Raw genomic sequence first — 21,719 nt, forward strand, 5'->3', positions numbered from 1 at the left:
GTGAAAATGAGGTAGAGCAATTGCAGGCTCTTCTATTCTTTTTATAAAATGATGAATCCTTCCAACCACCTGTGAAATGATCTTGCCACACAAGAATCATACCGCACGCATTTGCATTGAAATGAATTTATTTCTTTTAGTTGGAGACCAGGGGATGATATAATGGTTTTTAAAATATTCTAGAAAACTCTAAGACCTAAAAAAAAGAAAGAAAAAAAGTTATTAAGAGGACAACAGACTACAGAAATATCATTTTAAAAAACAGGGCAAGCTGGGTGTGGTGGCACATGCTTGTAATCCCAGGATTAGGGAGGCTGAGGCAGGAGGACTGCCAACAGTTCAAGGCCAACCTGGGCTACATAGTGAGTTCAAGCCTGGCCTCAACTATGTAGCCAAGCCCTATCTCAAAAAACCAAAAATTAATTAATTTATTAATTAAAATAAAACAAAAAACAGGGCAAGCTTTTATTTGACTGTTTGCATATATACTTGTTTAAAGCTCTGTATTTCTCCATAAAGAAAAAGGATATTTACTATTATTACAAGTCTGTTACATAAATCATTTCTGAGTAAATACTTTTAGAGTAAGAAGACACACTTACAAAAATCCTAATACAGGACTTCTGGTTTACGTTCCTCTCATCTTTTATGTATCACTTCTTTAAAAAAAAAAATCACCTTTTCCAAACTGAAATTGCCAAGTCCTGAATCAAAAACTCTTATCCTTGGGATCACATTTCCTACCAAGGAAAAAAAGGATGGATGTCCTTTATAGTCTTCGCCATGTGAAGTCTTATCAGCAAAGACTTTTAAACTGTCCCAACTGAGATGACTTCCTTCCTTCCCTTAGGGCCGTGGCCTCCATCCTGAGAGTGACTGAGCTCCTCGAAGAGGCCTGGCGCCACCCTCTCCCCTGCCTTCTCATCTGGACTGTGTGCAGCAGCCATTCCTCTTGGAGATGAGCAGTAACTCTGAGAATCACTCTCAAGTTCAACACGCAGAGAGCAAGTTGGGGGCACGCCCAGCGGTACCCACCTAAGAGGAAAATCACAGACAAAACCTCCTCCTGGGAACCTCCATGTGAAGGAAAATGTACCAATTACTCATTAATGTAAAACGTATTTACTAAACAACTCTTGCTTACACAGCTCCATACGAGGAAGAGGCTACAAAGCAGCACAGTGAGCTGTTCCACCAAAGAGCATCTACCTACCTATCTCCCACCTTAAAGGCAAATGTGACTTCGGATGCAGACCGAGCCCATAAGGAAAGGGCAGAGCCTTCTTAACATGCCCCGCTGCAAACTCCCAGAGTTTGAAACATCCTTATAACCGCACTTACTGTAGCAGATCATCTGATTAAGCTGTTTCATCTTTTCAAAATTACCTTAGGAGTCAGAAAATGTTAATGAAAACTTCCAACAGACTAGGTAAGTTAGGCCTGATAAACAAATCATAGGCACACTTATTAATATAAAATTTGGAACTCCTGAGCAAGACACGTCTTCATACCTACAATGCCTCACTGCAACCAAACATTTATGTCATAGGAAGAAAGGAGGAAATCACTTTCCCACCTTCTGAATATTACACTTAGCAAAACGTTTAACAAGCGCCTAGTATGTACAAACCACAGGGTTTACTGCTGAGGTACAGAGATAAGAAGACAAGTAACATTTACTTTATGCTCACTAAGTACAAACCTCTACTCCAATGCTTTACATGAACAGGTTAACATCATCATTTCGGGCTGGGGATTTAGCTCAGTGGTTTCAGCGCCTGCCTCTCAAGCACAAGGTCCTGAGTTCAAACCCCACTACCAAAATAAATAAAGAAATAAATAAATATCATCATTTCTCATAACAACCTAAATGAGAAGATGCTGTTATTCCCATTTTATTGATGGAAGCTGTGAGCAGAGGTAGTGCAGCCTCACGAGGGTAACATGCCCTACACCAGGCGCATTACTACAGACTGGAGGATGAATCTACTTCTGAGCCCAATTCCCAGCAGTGCACGGTTCTGCTTCTCATTAACAAAATGTGGTCTCTCCCTAAGGAATATGTCATCAAAATCTTTCCTGAGGAAGTCATTTCCTCCAGCCAGATTTTCTAGAAACTGGCAAATGAAGACGATGTGTACCAGTTGTACAGGTGGGTAAAAGGCCCCAAGATTTAGGTCATTCACTGGATGAGGAGCAAGCTACTGGAGACCAGTGCCATGGCTGAAGGCAGACAGCAGCCCGGCGATGGGGAAAGTTGTGGTCACTGGCTGGACAGTGTCCCTGAGTTTGTAACAGCAGACAGCCAGTGTGGAGAGTCCTGGGGTTGACCAAGGACAACTGCAGAGTCAAGACAAAGAAATTCAGACCCTTCACATGGCAAGTCAATGGCCAACCCACAGAGGGCCAAAAGTCCGGGCTCAGGAACTGCTGCCTAGCTCTTTGTACTGGAGCCAGTGATACACAGGTTTAGGGAGACTCCAACTCCCAAATCCTGCAACTCCATCCCTCATGTGCTACGTGCATGCAGGATTTATATGACTGTCTTTTTCCCAAGAAGCCTGGTGTTCATTATTCCAAAGAAAAATCAACACCTCACAGCACGTTAGGAAGCTGAGTATTTGAATACAAATACAGAAAGAAAGGGAAGAGAATGGGTAATGGGTGCACGAGAAGGGACTAGGTAGAAAACCACGAAAGGAAACCCAGAAACTCAGCACTACACCTTGGAAGCACCAACTCCAAGAAGTAAATCCAGCCAGTGTTTAGCCCTGGCCAGAGCCTCCAGGTTCCCTCAAACTGTATCTACGCCTTCTCCAACAGTCTCATATCCTAACAGCCAGAAATAAACCCAGGGCTCTCAAAACCAAACTCTTTCTCCCCCTCATCTGAGTTGGCCCAACTCCAAGACTTTGCAAGCGAGGAAATGCAGTCCGGCAACATTATACACAACGTTCACCTACTGTTTAAACATCTGCCACTTCATGCCCCTCGCGCTGCTCAGAGGTTCTGTTGCTCACCCCAGAACAGGAAGATAACCACAACTGATTCCATTACAAATGGATTTAAACATTTAGATGCACATTATTAAGAAGCTTTTTGAAAAGAAAACACTTGCAGTTTGAGCTAATACAGAGAAACTGATTGAAGACTTATCAGTATAATGTTGGAGACAATCTATTAATTCCTACCTTTAAAGTTTTATAAATTAATTATAATGGCAGCTACATGCCCCAAAGCCTAGGAAAGTCCCAGGGCCCCTCTCCCTCTTCAAACCTGTTCTGGAACTCCAGTCAGCTTTCTCCTATCTCTATTCATCTGGAGATGCAATCTCAGCATATGTATTTAGTTGGTGGGTATCATATCTTTATTTTAGAAAATAAATAGCTACTAAAGTTTGTGCTTTTTAAAAAAAATTACATACTTCAGTTAATACTGCTATTTCATGATATAGCTAAAATTCCAGATTAAATTGTTAAATCTGATAGTGTTTAATCTTCAAATTACTTCTCAGTAAGAAATATACTCCTTTAAGTCAGAAGGTTGGACAAAATATTATCTGCTAAATTCTAGTTGCTTATAGGCATTCCTCAGCTGCAGCTTAAAGAAATCTAAACAAGTACTCTCTCCAAACAACAAGCAGCCAGGTTAACATTCAGTGTTTTATGAACTGAGTATGTTGACTGGTGTATACATGAATTTTATTTTCAAAGATTTGTAATTCAGAAAGAATGTATTAAAGAAGTAACCAAAGTTGTTGTCTTCCTTTTGATTATCCAAACACCTGTGCATACACTTAAAATACATCTGAGCCTGGTGATTTGATTTTGCATATTGTTTGTGCAAAGGACTATGAGGAAGAATTTGTATTTTTCAATAAAGATTGCAGAAATTAATATTACAACAGATGCCATATGTTTTTCAATATGAAACCAGTATCTATGTTATAAAAAAACCCTATTACATGTCAATAAAAATCCAAGAAAACAATGATCTAAGCTTTTCCATATTTTATATGTGCCTTGCTAGATGACTTCTAGGCTTCCAGTTTTAATTTATAAAAGAGTGGAACAGAAAACTGTTTTAAATTCTCAGACAAAATCCTTGGTAACAAGAACATATGGTATATTCAAAGTATGAAGCACTTGGTTAATTATATTCCTTTTTCATACTAATAAACATTTTCGATCCTATAACATGCTACAAAAAGAAAAACCAATAGAATTAAAGCATCTCTACCCTATGGGCCGGCTATTTGCATGAGGCTTACAAATCATTAGTTAACATTACAGAGCTTCAATGCCCTTGGAGTCAATGCGGTCCTGGAGGTAGCACTCAGGAAAAGAAAATTCCATTAGGACTACACAAATTTTCTTTTACATTTACCTGGAATTATTTTTTTTCCCCTTCTTGTTTTTTATGTAGCCCAGAAAGGAAAGAGGGAAAGGAAAATAAGTAGAAAGATGCAGTCAATGCATCTTGATTACTCAAATTAAATTATAAAATCCAGACCATGCGGCAATATAGGAAAATGAAATTGATTATGTTAACTGGAAAGAAGCAAGATTCAAGATACATGGTTAAAAAAAATATGTATACAGAAGACTAGTCAGAAATACATACAAACATGGGTTACTGTATTTAGAACATGAGCATTTCACATAATTCTCATCCATATCTCCCAAACTGTCTGGTAAAGTTATGTTGCGTTTATAATAGTTTTAAAATGTCAGCTATGGACCCAATATTTGGTTCCAGCACACACAGCTAATGATAGGAAATAAGATATTTAAAATATAAACCACAAAGAAGAACATCTTTCTAAGCAACCATTAAAGATGCCTGGGTCTCTTTGTACAAGGCAAGGTCCTTTTCTACATGCAGCTAAGTTCCAAGAATCTTTGGGAATGAAGAATTGCAAGAATTTCTGTATTGATTCCTTTTGATGGTCTGCCTCTGTTGCCACATGACCTGGGCAGGGACATCAGCAAGGACAAAGCTGAAGAGGCCTCAGTCATTGCAGAAGGGAACCCCTGGGAACAAGAGGCTCAAAGATTTATGTATGCTGCTTAGGAGAAAATCTACATGTATTCATCTCTATGTATTGATTAGTGATGGTCACAGATTTATTTTTTGTCTACTAGAATTAACAGAATCTAAGAGCTCCAATCAGGGAAGGAAAAAAAAACCCACTACCACCCAGAAGAAATGACAGAAAGAGCCTGTTGGGACAAGCACACAACTGTGGAGGAATCTTTTACAAAATGTGTGCATGTCACCCATATGGATGTACGTGTGAGAATCATCTACAACACAGGCACAGTCGTCCCCTGTAACAACATATTTCTCCACTGTAATGGAAGAGTGGCGGAGAATGTCTGAGTTTCCACACATGCAGACTCAGGGACGCCTCCTCACTGCTGCTGTGCCAGTGCACTGGCTCCTCCGCAGGTCACCGATGACTTCATATCTCCCTCCTCAAAGAGTCCCAACTGTTTGCTCCTCCACCCCCAGCATGTCCCTGTTTCCAAGTGCCACCTCTGCATGCAGCTGTAGGCCCAACAGGTCAGTTAAAGGCTGGTTCAAGCAACTAATTTCCCCCAAAGAGTTGTAAGAAGTTCTTCTCAGGACTCAGGGCAACCCAGCTATCTTTGTGGCTGAACATGGTACTTGCTCATTGCACTTCACACCCACTTCTCTGTTTCTCTCCTTCCAGGAAGTCTGTTTTTCAGTTACAAGGACTGTTTACCTTGGCTTACAGTATGATGGGCACTCCCTCCTTCAAGTGTGCTCCCCAGTCCTCAGTCTCCATTCATCTCTTTTGCTGAAGTCTTAGGATAAGTGTGTTATGTCAGCAGCAAGAACAGCTTAGGGTCCTTAAAACGTTCCCGCTGGCTCGGACCACGGGTGGTACAAACAGATTTAGTCACTTTTAGTGGTCTTTCTACTAATAAAATTAATAAAAAACCACCTGATAGGACATAAAAGTTTAAAATATTATTTCTAGAGTTACAGGAAATTCATCAGTGGGCCTTCAAAAAGTGATAGTGCTTAAAAACCTTCACTTGTCACTGCCAACTCAGCATTATAAAAATAGGAAATAGAACCTAACAGCTCGAATTATGAAAACGCAACAAACAAACAAACAGAAAATGCGCTCTTGGGGCACATATACTTAAGTGATACAATGGTGTGGGTGTGGGAGTTCATGCCCAGAATAATTCTGTGTCTTTGACTCCAGATACTTCATCTTGGTCAACTTTTCTTCTTTAAAAGGTGTTGAAAACCTTAGTGCTGAATGTAATTCCCAAAGGAATTATTTGCTATTGTATCCGTTAGTCCAATGTCCTACTGTCTTAATTTGTAAATCACTTTAAGACCTTTAAAAAAACAAACAATAGTTCCTGACTAGTTAAGAAAACACAACTCCACGCTGATGCTAAATACAAAAGGTTAGGGCTCCTGCCACTCATACGCAAAAAATTCTCAGTCCCTGAAGTTACAGGGTTTGGAATAAATCCAAATGGGACTTTGCTTTCCTAAATTCCTCACATTGTGTTTTTTTATGCGGAATTCCTGCTCACACCATTGTGAGGCATTTTTATTATTCACAGTCACAGGCTTCCACTCTCCTGTTGTCAGCTGGTTTAGGATTTCCGGCCAAAAGGAAGCAGTATGGTTAAATCCCTTAGGGTACTTGGAGCTCACCTGAACCAGTGAGTGCAAGCTTCATCATTCACTGCCCTTAATACTCATGACTGAACATTCAACAGATATTTGTTAAGCCAAACTCCCTCCCTCTTGATTAGTCAACATGCGTGTTTAAAACACTATCACGAGTTTGCTGCAAAGCAATCTGGAAGTCTGATTTACTATACATAATAAAGTATTCATATGGTGATCTCAAGTGTGTTTATAAAATAGTTCAAAATCATTTATCCCTTATTGTTTACAAGCAGCTGACCCCCACAGCTGCTCAATGCATCAGATCCCTAGCAATAAGATTACCAGCAACCACCCACAGGGAAAATTTTTACAAGCAGCCGAGGGATTCTAAGTGAAAGATGACACCTTTGTGACAAACTGACAAGAAAAGCCCTCACAAGTGAAAAATTACCTTTAAATATTTGCCAAAATAAATACAGCCAAAGCTAATGGATCATGGAAAAATTACCAAATAAATGTTAAGGCTGATTGGGGTGGACACAGTTCCCCGGTGTGAGCTCCTTTCCACAATGATAGGATTTCTCACTGGGATTCTCTGAACAGGTAGAATCATGCTTTTGATTTCCGCATTGCAAACTGAACAGTTCAGATGGAAAAGTTTTTGTATAATATCTTGGATGACCTTGAGTCTAGATTTAGTCAACAAATGCTCGCTGGCTTCTTCCCGTGTACCAAGCACTAGAATAATATACAATCCTGGCAATGAAGTGGATCACAACAAGAGGCAGGGAGACAGCGTGAACTCTAACACAGTGTAAAAAGTGCCATGACAAGGGAAGGAGACAGTGCTATTTGTGGGTGGGGGGTGGAGGGGCTGATGACATTACTTCTTCCTGGGCAGGGCCGGAAGGCTTCACAAAAGCAGCTGGATAAAGTGTAGGGCCTGAAGGATGAGAACACATTTAAAAGGATGTGATTCTGGAGACTCTGAAAGCTGAAACCACACTCATGCTCCAAGCGCTGGCCTTGCCTCCAAACTTTTGAGGGTGCTGGACATGAGGAGGTCTGTGTTGACCATACCTTCTGATTCCAAGTTCTCCAAGGGTCTCTGTCCCAGATAAACTTGAAATAAGGTTGGAAAACCTAAGACTTTAGGAGTGAGATAGTTCTTTAATCCTGGAATTTAATTTCCCCTTACCTATGGGCTTTTAGTAATAACATGCAAATTACTATGGCCCTATGGGAAGTTAAATGCTTATTATGCGAAGATTAGAAATAGTTGGAATAATTATGCACTTGAAATATGTCCCCTCTAAAGAAAAAAAAAAGTTTGGCATTCCTTCTTTACTAGTAATCATTCCTTCTCTTTTCAGTTCTTAATACCTTCTACTTTTCCATTCTCTCAAGAAATATTATCACCCAAGCATTTCTGACTCAAGGGCATATGCTTAAACATTCACACACAATTTACAAAATAGAATACATGGACTATTTTGAGTGCCAAATGCAGCTGCAATTATGTATTTCTTTTGGACATGCTTTATGTTATTAAAGTATTGTAAATACTTTATCTCCCTCAAGTTTTCCAGCCCTCTGTTGGCAGAGAGGCTTTTCTTTTTCCTTTCTCTTTCCAAAGCATCTTATTTCCTGAATAGATGGTCAATAAACTCGGTTGCTGAGGGCTCACCTTTTCCCAGAAGTCTTTGAAAGTAATTTGATATCCTTCTAACAAAAAAACCCTTGATTTCTTTTATTTTTCTTATTTCCCTACCGACACTTCCCATTTCTCATCCTGAATTTCTGCTTTTTCTTTCTGTTGTCGCATATACAACTCATAAGCAAGGTCCAAAACTATGTTTAATGATAGCCTGCTATAAATCATCCTACATTGCCAAAAGATAATAAAACTTCTGTCCCAATCACCAAGAAATGAAGTCAGTCAGTATTAGTCCTGTGCTTCATTTGCCTAGATATTCCAACTAACAAGGCATTTGGAAAACCCAAACACTTGAATTAGAACTATTCTTTTGCAAATGTAATAAAACAATGTACAATCCTTATTAAGAAGTCCATTTTCAGTGAGCTGATCTGTGTTCAGTACACTGGTAATAACAATGCAGTGTATTCTTGTGGTATGCTGAAAACAGCCACACAGGCATACACCCTACACCCAAAGGCACACAGTTAAATCCAATTCAAAAGAAGAAATTATGGTAGCTTCCTGTCTTTCAAAGACATTCCTGTAACTGGACCACTCAGGGGCCCAATTGCTGATGCTAGGGAAATATTTTATTATCCTGGGCACATCTTTTTCGGCCAGCAAATCTACCACAACCTTGTAAAGATCCTATCATGACCTTGTAAAGATCCTTGTTTTATGAATTTTTATCGCTTTCTGACTCCTATTATTACATCATATGTCATGAAATGAATCTGAGGTGCTGTCTAATGCTCACAGAATCCTTCTGCTGTTAGCACAGAGAGCAGTACTCTGCACAGAGGACAGGAGACTTGCCACCAACTTCTGTTAACCGCTGGCTGCCAACAGTTGGAAAGATGGCTCACGTAACCATGCTGGGAAGTATGTGGAGGAAAATGGAAAGACTGCTGGAAAGTATCCTTCCAAAGGTCTCCAGGGTACTTGAGATCCAGCTCACATAGGTCCTAGCAGGGCTGAGCTAGAGAAGAGCAAAGTATCTAATTGCCCTCCCAGTGTAATCTCTCACTGGGCACTTCCTAACTGCTTCCAGAAAAGTGCTGGGAAGGCATTTCAACTCTCAAAGTTCTTAGGATAATATGCACCAATCAAGCAGGGAGAAAAGCAAATAAAGACCTGTTTATATACAGAGAATAATAAGGAGAATCTCTCTTAGGCCAAAGCTCCAGTTAGTAAATTAACACCACTCATCCCTCAATGGCTATTTCATATGGCCACCACTATTATCTATCCAGAAATCGAACCTGGAAGAGTCACGATAAGATCCGGAATAGGATTTAACTTTTGATATCATCTTTAAATAGAAAGAAAGGAAAGAGAGAGCCCAGTCTGTCCAGTTATTACTAAACTTTTTACACAGTTTTATGGATAAAGAAAAAAATCTTTTGGGACAAAAAGGAAAAAATAGTACTAAAAATTAAATAACATACAACTAAGGACTGGCGGCTTGGGTGACTGAATTGAAAGTAGGAGTCATGAAAGAGAGCTACGTAATAACTAGCTGCTGAGTTTTCTGTCACATTTGCCCAGATGGAGTGTTTAGCATTCAGAAGACTTATTAAAGAACAAAATGCCCGGCTAGAATTAACCAGCACCTCATTCTGGAAAACTACTCTCAGCAGAAATATAGTAAGGGTGAGGCAACGCAAGTTAATGGGTGGTATACCCTGGCCAGAGACTGTGCTTAGCTGTCCACATTCTTTAGAATAATTCCCTTTACATCAAGCCTCAGGGCCAAAGGTTCACACCACCTAACCTTGCTCTATGCTCAGCCAAGGAACAACAGGCAAAGGGAGGGTGAAGCTTCTAGACACCAAAAGACAACTTTCCAAGGTTCAAAGCTAGCCTGCAATTGAATATAATAATTTAGGGCAAATCTGCTGTCTCACAGTCAAACAGCCTCTTGGTCAGTGGCTAAGCGACACTCAGAGGTGCTGCTGCAGCCTGCAGCCTGTCCCATGTCCTCCTGCAGGGATGAATCATTTTACCCTCCCAACTGGAGCACCCCACCACCACCACCACATTTGGCCAATGACCCCTCTCCCTTCTTCAGGCACTATTACTGGTGTTTCTTTAAATTCAGTCTGCTCCTTAAGGAAACTCCCTGGCAAGTGAAAACAGCAGCAAAGGTAAAAGAATGCAGAGAATTTGGCTGCTGCCTGCAGTGTTAGGAAGAACAGCAATTACTCAACTCTCTCCTAGTGTCAGAGGCAGAAATGAGCATGTGAATTGGGGCGAGTTTTGGCCTGTCTCTACTTAAGCTTCCACCTTTCCAGTGTGTCACCTACCTACCTCAGAGCCGAAATAATTAACGCAGTATATGAGAAAATGGTAAAGAATGAAGGCTGTAGGCCGGCTCAAACACAGAGAGAGGTATTTAGTCTACCTTAGATCCCAAAGAGGCCACCCTTCATACGGCTGACAGATGGAAGGCATTTTGGAGATGTCACTAATAAAAATGTTTTGCTGTCTCCACTGTCTCCCAATAAACATAACAATGGCAGAACTGGAGGTTTTGCTCTAAGCCTGGCAAAGAGGTAGACACCACCACTTTTTCCTGGCCTGGCTTTGCAAGCATAAGGTAATATCTGACTACTGCCCAGCACTTGTAGGTCATAAAAACATAGATCTTATGACCAGAGGGCCTTAAGATATCATCTAACTCAGTTCTCCTGTCTTCGGGTAGGTAACTATATAATTCCCTTTCAGCAAATTAAGGCAAAATGAGGCTGTGGGGAGTTGAGAAACTTTTAAGTCACCAAGCCACTAAGGTATGAAGTGGGATCCAGAAGCTGTGGCTATTTTATTCCCTCCTTTGTCACGCTATTCTCATGTACTAGAATCTGGTATTATTTACCTTTCCAAGCAGCCTAGGATATAAACAAATATATTCCCACCCTTTTGATTAAAATATGTAAGAGTATTTGGGCTTTCATTTTTGTCACAGGAGGTAGTAATAATTTCCAAAAATGTGTGTGAAATACAAGGACTCTGTGTTTTTTGAAAAGCACACAGCATACCCATTCTTTCCTAAGCCATTTCAAAATCCTCCTACTTTGATTTCCAGAGATAAAATTGTCTACAACTCATCCTTTTTCCTTACTCACATTGTGAATGCCCATACTTTTAGAACAAGCAAAGCTCCCGGGTAGGGCAAATTGAGGAGAGATTTTCGAGATCTGTCTCGGTGGAATTATAAACACACGTTCTGAGGGACCAAGCTCCTATGTAAAATTCCTCACACTGAGGTCTGCAGAGGCCAAATAATTAATGAAGTCTAGTGCAGGTTGAACCTCCTCAAGGCAGCTTTGCCTTATTTTGGCAGGTCTTCTAGGGTCTTAAAGAAGAGGTATCACAATTCTCCAACACTGAGATGCCTTTTGTTTTATCACAACTGTGAACCATTTTTGCTTGTGGCCTTTGGAACAAGAAGCTAAATAAGTTACCTCTTGTAGACAGGATTCTGTAGGCTCAGGTTTCATCCTGCCTTGCCAGAAATTCCTTTCTGTTTTGAATCTGAGATGTTTGTTTATGGTTTTTGTTTTGAAATGCTAAATAAGACAGGCATGGTATCTAGTTACAGCTTATATTCTTTTTTTTTTTTTGGTCATAGAGTAGTTGGTTACTAAGGACTTAGCGAAAATTTCCACAGAGTTGATGCTTCAAATTCTCAGGAACTAGAAATGTAAAATGACAACATCTGAAAATGTAACTCACACGTAATTTTCTTTCTTAAATATTCCTAAAACAAAGTTCTCAGGGTATTTCAGATTATGGTATTAGTTTTGATTCTAAGATAGAAGTACTATTTTTGAAGTTCTTCTCATTTTGCTTATAGGATACATGTCTGAATACTGGTACTCTCATTAAAAGACTGGCATATATGATAATGATGCTAGGTACTCAGTGTCTAAAAAATCTATAAGGATGATAGGCACTCAGTGTTTAGAAAAAAATCCTATTTGTTATGTTTTAATAAGCTTTGGTTGTCAAGAAGAAAAATCAGTTATAACCTACTGACTGCAAGGATTTTTACCTCCATCAAGTTCTTTCTCCTTGATCTACACTGGCCAATATAAAGTTCTGTTCCTTGGAAATTCTATGCCAGTACTTACTGTATAAAAATGATACTCATTTCCATGCAGGAAGAGTCACAGTGAAGAGTAAGCAGTACTGGGCTGGGGATGTAGCTCAGTGGCATCGCGCCTGTGCAAGGTCCTGAGTTTGATCCCCGGTGCAAAAAAAAAAAGTAAGCACCACTATAAGACCACACCTACACTAGGAACAAAAAAAGGGAATGTCAGATATTGCGGTTCTGAGTGTTCCTTTTTTCCTTCCAATGTAGCACAAAGCCTCTCCAAAATCCCCACAAGGCAAATCCATGTGCACAGGAAAGATGCACAGAGTGCCTGGGACGGGGAAAAGCAAGACAGATATACTATGGCCTTCACATTCATGGAGCCACATGCTATCAAGCTGCAGACGTTATCTTCTGAAAACATGAATCTGAAATAGCTGTATGGACGCAAACCAGAAAATCAAGCAAATTCTGCAGAATTCACATTCTGCAGAAACTCCAAAGGGGCTGGAAGTTATGGCTGCAATGGATCAAACCAACCCCTGTTCTCAGTGCCTCCAAGTCTTTTTCTCCTGGACAAATAACTGAAGCCAGTATTGCCCCTCTGAGCTTGCTGTTAAAGACAGTTATGTGTGCAGGAGGTGTGAGTGTATTCATAAAGTAGGTTTCCAAATTTATACACAGAAAAATGAACAAGAAAATGTGAAAGGATGGATATTAGAGTTAATATTGGTTTTTAAAAACCTATTTGTTTCCAAGAACTGTGCTAGCGATTAAGTATATACATATTAATCTTACAAATCTCATTCATACAATCGTACATAATGTAATATCTCTAATCCACATTATAATGGTATTTGGTGGAAGGCTACCAACATTTTATTTTCACAGATGAGCAAAATGAAACCCAGAAAAACTAAGTGAGCTTGGTCTCAGAGTTAAAAAATAACAGAGCTGAGATTTGAACATAGGTTTGTCCAGCCCCAAGGTCTACCTTCTTGTCCCGGAAACACCCCGTAGAAGAGGACCGAGGAAGGAGAGGAGACCCACTGGTCTTTCTTGTTGCTCCATCCTCCCCCAAATCTTGCCTGGCAGCCAGAGCCCGAGGTGAGCTCCTCTCAGTTGCTCCTAGCGTGTTCAGCGCTTCCCCATTTCAGGGCTTACCGTCTTGGACTGTGATGAATTGTCTCTGTTTTCCCTGTCTACCATTAGACCACAGCCTCTGAAAGCAGGGCCCCTATCTTATTTATTTTGGCTGAAAAATTATTATAATAGCAAGTAATATTTATCAGGTCTTATTACAGCCACATTCTGCTACCAGCCTTCTGTCAGACATGCAGAACCACAGGCTTTGCTCCTGGCCTCCTGAGTCAGAATATGCTTTTTGCTTGCCTGTCTTGTCTGTCTGTCTGTCTGTTTTGGTGCTGGGGACCAAACCCAGGGAGCTGCACATGCTAGGAATGCACTCTACCTCTACCAGGGTGAGCTGCTTTATACCCCGCAGTCCTGCAGGAACCTGCATTTTGCCTAGTTTGTACTGGGTACAGCCAAGGGTGGAACTGGGCCCTGATGTGGTAGAACTGTGATGTACAAGCTTTTCCTTAGCTCTGGCCGGACCCCATCCTGTGATGAACATCACTGTGAGCATTCCAGGAGCTAGAAGCAAAATCTTCCATCAGAATACAATGTGAGGGCACACTGTACATTACTGATTACAGTGAGTTTAGGTGCTCTCTCCTCCCAAGTAAAATATTACTCCACCGAGAAACTGCTGAAATTTAAAATCCCTATGATGTAAAACATTTTATTTTACCTAAAACGTACAAATTTTGCAGAAATTACTGAAACAAGCTATGCTGACATTAGAAGGAGAGACAGAAAGTAGTTCAGAGTCCTACTCAATGCCCCCATGGCTTAGGGGTACAGCAGGACGGCAGAGGACTTTACTGCACTAACAATTCACTCTCTTTGTAAGAGCCTGAACTACTGAAAATCAGTGGCTCAAGAAGATAAGGATTAAGTGCAACAAGGGAATGCATCCATGTCAAATTGTTACACTAGTTAGCACCCTTGCTGCTACTATTTTCTATATGCCACTCATTATTCTTAGTGTTTCCTAGTGATGCACGAAGCTCTTACAGAAACCTTATTATCAGCCCCATAGAAAAAGTGAGGCTCAGAAGCAGAGGACAGCTGGGCAGGGTGGTGCATACCTGTAATCTCAGCACTTGGGAGCCCGAGGCAGGTCAGCCTGGACTACACAGTGAGTTCAAGGCCAGCATGAATGACATAGCAAGTCCCTGTCTCATAAAACCAAAAAAACCCAAACAAACAAAAAAACAAAAGCAGAGTGCAGATTTCACCCCCCAAACCAAGTGCCTAACCATTACACTCTTCTACCAAAGTGCAGGTTCTTTCATGTGGGGAATTCACTGGGTTGGAGGAGGCAAGTCAGGAATTGAATGAAGCCTGTCCACTTTACAACTAACAAAGGACAACAGGATCTTTTTTGAATTCTTTTTTTTCCTATGGGCCAGTATGAGCACTTGGAGCTCAGTGTTTTGCCTTGAGGGCATTCTTAAGTATAGGCGTATTGACGCACTCCTCCATCGGTAAGACTGGGGAGGTCTTGTCTAAGCAGAGAAGTTTTCTATGCTCTGCCCAAGGTAATGAATGGGCCAAGGCTAGCAGCAGAGTGGGAGAAAGGGAGAAGGGAGGAGGTTCTAATCAAGGGACCCTCTACCACTCCACACTCAGCTGCCTCCTAGAACAAACTGGAACACAGAGGAAACATTCTCAAAATGAAACCTGCTGTTGTGAATCACAGCTAATAAAGTATTAAGCAGGCTCTTTTGCAGATGCTGGGGAATCACTCTGCTAGGCACTGCATTATTGCACCTTCTAAGAATGGACAGGCACCCCTTCCCCACCAAAAAACAAGCTCCTGCTCACACTCAAAACCTCATTCAAACTTAAAGCTCCCCCTTTTCACTTTGCCATCAGGGCCTGAAGTGATGATGACCTCAGATCCTCGGAGTCTTACAACAAATTTTACCCACATATTTCATTTGCCAGTTAATCCTATCCAGGCTTGCGAAATCACTTCTACTTGGCTCAAGCTTCTATTATTATGTTGCCTTTTTTCTGTCTTGACATCTTATTGTTTATCTTGATTAAGAATCTAAATAAAGACTAGAGAATACATGCAAGAGAACGCCAGCCTCCCCAGTTGCTTCACTGCCCCAGCAGAAAGCCTTGTACAGAGTAGAAAAATCAATGAATGAGTGATTGAATTTCTATGTAGAGTCAGCCAGATCTTTGAAAATGCAGCTTTGGGGAATTAGACTTCTAAGAAGGCAGACTTTTAACATGCTATCCACGCATGCCTGGAATTCTTCCTCAAATAATTACAGGAGCTTTACTGGGGTGTCTCCAAAATCCTGATACAAAACTCGCCATTCGGAACACAGTGTTACAGGCACCTGCTTCACCAAGTGTACTTAGCTTCCATTCACTGCACCAGCTCCTACCCCATTGTGTTCACTCACTAACGGTGCACTGTCTTCTCTCCTGCTGGCACCACTGCCTGAGAGATGTTAAACACACCCACATTTTTCAGAAATTTCACAATTAATGTCTGGAATGTGTTTCGGATTATTCTTCAAAGGATGATACAGTTGTGCTGAGAAGAATTCAATATTTTCCCCTTCTGTTCATCACTTTGGTCCACCCACTCATTATCTTTAAGGACCACCTGTTTTCTCTAAATCCCCCAACTTCACAATGCCTGCCCCTTGCACCCGCAAGGTGTTCACACATTCAGCCAGATCACTGCATCTTAGGCCACAGGAAAGAATAAATGGAAACCTGCACCAAATCACTAAACACCTCCTACAAGTGCATGTAAGGAACACAGTTTAGAACTGTTGAGACAGTTTTCCTTCTGAATTAACCTGCCTTCTTATAACTGTACTACCAACATATTGCTTGGAGATTTTCCTGGTCCCTGTTAAACGTGTGTTAATGGCAGCTAATATTTCCAGATTTGCCTTTCTCTTAGCGTGCAATGCATTTGTCCTTTGTGAGCGTTTTATGTCACAGGACTCCTCGATAACAGTGAGGATTCTGTAAGCCTGACAGTCTGAGTGCAGGTCACCGAGTCCTGTCATTTGTGTATGTGCAGTGAATAGCTGGTTGTTCCACGTTTTGTCAATATTTACTTTTGGGAGGAACTAAATTATTTCCTTATTTACTTGTATTGGTTTCTCTTCTCATGCCCTGTTAATATATTTTTATATACCCTCGGCTTGTTTTTCTCTTTGGTATCAAAGAGCTTACTCTACCTAAAGACTTTTGATTTGGAAAATGAAATCCAAATGTTAGTAAAAAACAAAATCTGGGGGCCTGGGTTTTTAAATCTTTCTAACTTCAGTGTAGCAGTACTGACTTTGCCCCTCCCCTGCTTCACTTAATTGGTAAAAACTAAAATTCCTGGATGCAACTCCAAGTGCTACTACAGAGCTTTCCAGAGCACAGCCAAAGGTTCTGGGGCACTGGCCCCCTGCAGTCCTCTCTCTGGGGATCACCTGGGATCCACACCTTGTCCTCACAGCAGCACTGGCTCTGCTGTCTCCCAGTGCTAAGTCAAGCCATGTTGTAACCTTCTAATTCTAGTCTTTGCTCTAAGCACCTACCACACATCCTCAGTTCTTCTCAATGCCTCATGAAAAAACGTGTGGAAGGAAAAGCTAAAATACTGGGGGGGGGGGGGAGAAGGGGAATAAAAAGAGGACTGTGTTCTGAAAGAGGCAGTTTTTAATGACAGTGCTTTTGAAAAACATGGGAAATTAGGTTCCATAAAGACTGAAACTACTGAATACATACTTGGGGGTGGGGAGGGAGAAGCTGGCGTTGATACCGGTATTAAGATGAGCTGGATGCAATACACCCGAGGTCTTCAGAGCAACTCAGCTCAGTAGTGTCCCCTTGGTTCCCAAGCACTCGGGCCTTACAAAGTGTCAAACTCAAGCCACCATCTGCCCTTTTATTACCCCAAGACGAAGCCAGTCATGTTTCTTCACCTTAACCCATCCGTTACGGAAGCAAAATGTAATCTACATGGAAGAAAAATGGCCCTCCTCCCCTTAGCTCAAAATACAAATTTCACTGTCTAATTAAAACATTCTTTCTAGACAATGTCACTTCATTAGTTTTCAAAAGCCCCCATCCCCCACAGAGATCTCCCATCCAGAAGACTTCTTGAGCAGTTCCGAATCCAAAATTGTTTCTCTGGCTTCTAGGTGATTTCCCTGGAGGCAGGCCTGGACAAGAAAACAGTCCAGTTAGGATTCTGCAGAGGGCAACAGGAAGACTTAGCAGATGAATGGAAACAGGAAAGGGAACTGCACCCTCCCAAGGGCCAGAAAGGACTTTTCAGACAGAGAGGCAGCACATTTAGTATCTGGCTCCATTCTCGATGTTTCAATTGCACTTCGTGAAGAAGAATGATAAAATAAGGATTTATTTAATAATAATAATCAAAACTACACCTACGGACAGGACTGCTCATCTATTTATTCCTCATACGTCTACTGAGAGCCCACCATGGGTCGGTGTGCCTTAACTTCAGGCAGTGAGCCACAAGTTGAAAATGTCTATCTTGGGCCATGATTTATCTAACTCATTTTGTGAATTGCCATTAAAAACATGATTCCCCCTACACTAAAATTACTGCAAGCTTTCAACGGACAATATAATTTGTATTTAAATTGTGTCATCAAAAGCAGGTAAATTAGTCATGATAATATTTCTGCCATGCAATGTTTTCTCAGCATAGCCAACTAAAGAAGTTTTCAAGAATAGTTTTCATTAACAGATACAACCAGTAGGGGTCATTTTAGTGCAAAAATTGCAGCACAAGAGACTTTAATGTGAATAAAATATGTCAATTCCTATTCATTTCAGTTATGATAATCACACACACATGAATTTCTGAATAAAAATGGAAGCTGAGGGAAACACTGGCCATTGAGAAATTTCTTGCAAAATAACAAAAAAGTAAGAGAAGCCAGCACTCTGGATAACTAGTAATAAAGGCTCCTCTACTACTAAAAAAAAGAAAGAAAAAATATGTTAACTCTATGCTTTCCACAAATCATATAGGAAGGTAAAACTATTTCAACTTTAAGACACACAGCTGAAAATATCTAAGTCCAACCATTATGTCATGCTAGGAACCACTGTCCTTATCTTGGTAGCATGACTTCAGCATGCAACTTGATTGGTGCTTTTAGAATTCGTTAAAAAGGAAGAAAGTGCCCCGAGCACACAATTTTGGTAGATGAAACAGGCCTGCTAAACGCAAAGTGAAAGAGGACACTAATTGAGATACAATCTTGTCAAGCCAGGGTTCCTCCGAGCATTTGAAAGGCCAACACCAAGTGCACGGATGTTAGCAGAAGAAAGGAAGCCAGGAGGGATCGCATCATTTCAGAGGAATGAAAGGCTCACCAGCGAACTGCCAAAATAGCTCACAGTGTGACAGGGGTTGCCTCTGCCAAAACATTTGATTACTGTAACTGTTCTCTGAGTACTTCCTTCACCAGAAACATATTAGGAAGAAACAAGCAAGGGTTCAAATCGTCAGTCCCCGAAAGTCTTTTTCAAAGCACAGCCGTTTCCACTGCTTTTAACCTTACTTCGAGTGGCCTGCTCTTTGCTTATTGATGGGTGGCTGGATCTAGTTATGCACTGCCAGTGTCAAGGTTCACAGATGCATCTTAGTCTAAGTTATTCAGGATTCCCAAAGTCAAACATAGAACTGTATCAGAGTTAGGTACCTGACCATTTGTGCACAACAAAACCCTGTTATAAAACAGGACTTCACACATAAAACAGGTGAGAGACTTCTGGATTTCTGGCAAATGAGGTTTTCCAACCAATATGCTACGGGTGTAGCAGAGTACCGCCCTGGCCTCTGATTAGTTTCCTTCACTCTTTACTGCCCACTAGCTTCCAAACCAGAAAGGTCTCCCCGATTTTCCAAAACTGTCCAAACCCTAAAAATTACAGGTAAAAATAAATACGTGTCCGTATTTGAAGAGAAACACAGCCCTGGAGATTATCAGATCCATTTTTATCCTTCAGGTTCCCACCTCCTTTTCAGTATCCCAGCACAATAAACAAACACAAACACTGAAAGATGCTGCAGAATACACCCCTGTCAGTCTCCTAGGCGCTGGCTGCGTAGTAAAGACAGCGAGCGTCTGCCCCTCCTCACGGCTCCCCCAGGCCGAGGGCTGCTGCGCCCGAATCACGCACCAGGACACTGGGAACAGCACCGCCCCCAATATCAGCTTGGGCAGCGACCACCCCACTTTTCACTGGCCCTCACTGAGTCCCGCTCATCAGCCAGATAAGAAGAACTCACTGCCTCTCTCTAGACCCCAGAGCAGAGCAGGCGCCCCAAGGAAGAGGCAAGCAGTCAAGGACTGAGGCCGACAAGCACCAACCCTGAACCCCTTCGGGAGAGGCTCCACCAATCTAATCTCCCTTCCTCCCTCCGTCAGTCTCGACACCACGGCTCACACCGCGCGGGGGAGCAGCCGGCAGGTCAGTCCCCGCTGTCAAACAAACAAAACGGGGCGCCGGCAAAGCGATCGGAAACACGCGGATATCGGATGTTTAAAAAAAAAAAAAAAAAAAAAAAGGCAGCCTGCGATAGTCAACTTTTACTCCCAGGCGCACCCCCCCCCCCAACCCACCCTCCCCTTTCCTTTCCGGAGAAAGCCTATGACCATTTCCAATGGGCAAATAAATGAGTAACCACCGTGTGGAACTCGCCTGGGCTGACAGATTCCGGGGCCACAACTGATTTACATGCGAAGGAGGAGGAAGGAGGTGAAAGAAGAACGCGCGGGGAAAATAATAAGAGTCACGCGCGGAGAGTGGGCCCTGGACACAGGTCTCCCGCACGGCCGGCCGGGGTGCGGTGCCCAGCCCGCGACACACTGCGCCACGCGGGAGGGCGGCGGGTGGCCTCCGAGGGGCTGGCGCGCAGCAGCCTCCGCAGTGCCCCCGCGGCAGCCCCTCCTCCGGGCGAGGGCGCGCCACCCAGCCCGGCCCGGGCGACCCCGCAATCGCCCGCCCTCCACGAGCGAAACCCCGCCGGGCCCGCCGCCGGCTGAGCGTCCGGGCGCGGGCAGCGGGGGCCGAGGGGCGCCGGGCACATCCCGGGGGCGGCGGCCGCCCCTCCTCCCGCGGAGCCCTGGCTCCTTGTAAAGTCTCAGCCAAACTTTGTTAGGCGCAGCCGGCGACGAGGGAGGGGGTCCGCGGCGGGCGGGCGGCCGTACCTTCGCAGACGCCCACTTCGTACTCGGTGATGGAGTCGCCGTGCAGCGGGGGCCGGATGACACAGCGCAGCCCCCGGTCGCAGGCTCCGTGCAGCCCGTAGGCACCGCCGCAGCTCTCGTTCCGCTGGCGGGCGCACATGTAGCAGCAGCCGCAGACGCCCTGCACGATGCTCCCCGGGCAGCTCCGCGGCTCCTCGCACTTGGACTCGTCGCAGGGCAGGCAGACCAGCGCCCGGGTGCCGGAGCGCGCCAGGAGCAGGAGCAGCCCCAGCAGCGAGACCGGGAGGTGCCCGCAGCCGGCCAGCCCCCTGCCCCCCGCCACCAAGTACATCCTCCTGCGCCGCCGCCGCCGCACCGCAGCCCGCGGTCCAGCCGCCCCTCGGGGCCCCCGGGCGCGCCTCCCTGCGGGGCGAGGCCCCCGCCCCTGCGGGCAGCGCCCACCGAACCTGCGAGCGTCGGCGCCGGCGGCAGCGGCGGCTCCCCTCCTCCTCCGCCGCCTCCTCCCGGAGGGAGGGGAAAAAAAAAAAGTTTCCTCCCGGCGGCTCCGGCTCAGCCCAAACTTCTGGCGGCGGCGGCGGCGGCGGCGGCGGTGGCCGCGCTCGGCTCCAGCCGGGGCTGGCGGCGCCTCCTCCTCCTTCCCGTCGGCCGCCCCGCGGCGGCGCAGCTTCTGGGCCGGTCCCCGCCTCCGAGCCGCCGGGTGGGCGCGGTGGCGCAGCAGAAGGTCCGCGGCGTCCGCTCGGCGCGCCCGCTCGCCCCACTCCCGCGCCGCGGCTCCGGGCGCTTGTTTATGGCAGGGGCTCCGCCGCGCGGGCGCGCCCTCCCCGCTCCGCCTCGGTCCCGCCCCCCCGCGTTGCGCGCCGCTCATTGGCTGCCCCCCGCGGGCCGGCCCCCGCCCCCGGGTGGCCCT

The 21,719-nt window shown here is 43.8% G+C and overlaps 1 protein-coding gene across 2 annotated transcripts in view; it reads right to left on the minus strand.

The window, feature by feature from the left end:
* The window catches only part of Crim1 (cysteine rich transmembrane BMP regulator 1), a 180,224-nt gene extending 158,629 nt beyond the window's left edge, over positions 1-21,595 (minus strand). For both annotated transcript variants that reach the window (XM_021253715.2, XM_004839289.4), the window contains exon 1: positions 20,813-21,595. In XM_021253715.2, coding sequence (XP_021109374.1) covers positions 20,813-21,143 — 331 coding nt within the window. In that variant the 5' untranslated portion in view covers positions 21,144-21,595. The remainder of the gene's footprint in view (positions 1-20,812) is intronic.
* Positions 21,596-21,719: the final 124 nt, after the last annotated feature.

This window comes from Heterocephalus glaber, unplaced genomic scaffold, assembly GCF_053883595.1.
Source record: "Heterocephalus glaber isolate CG9 unplaced genomic scaffold, H.glaber_assembly_v1.0 deba00001457, whole genome shotgun sequence".
Classification (NCBI taxonomy): domain Eukaryota; kingdom Metazoa; phylum Chordata; class Mammalia; order Rodentia; family Bathyergidae; genus Heterocephalus; species Heterocephalus glaber.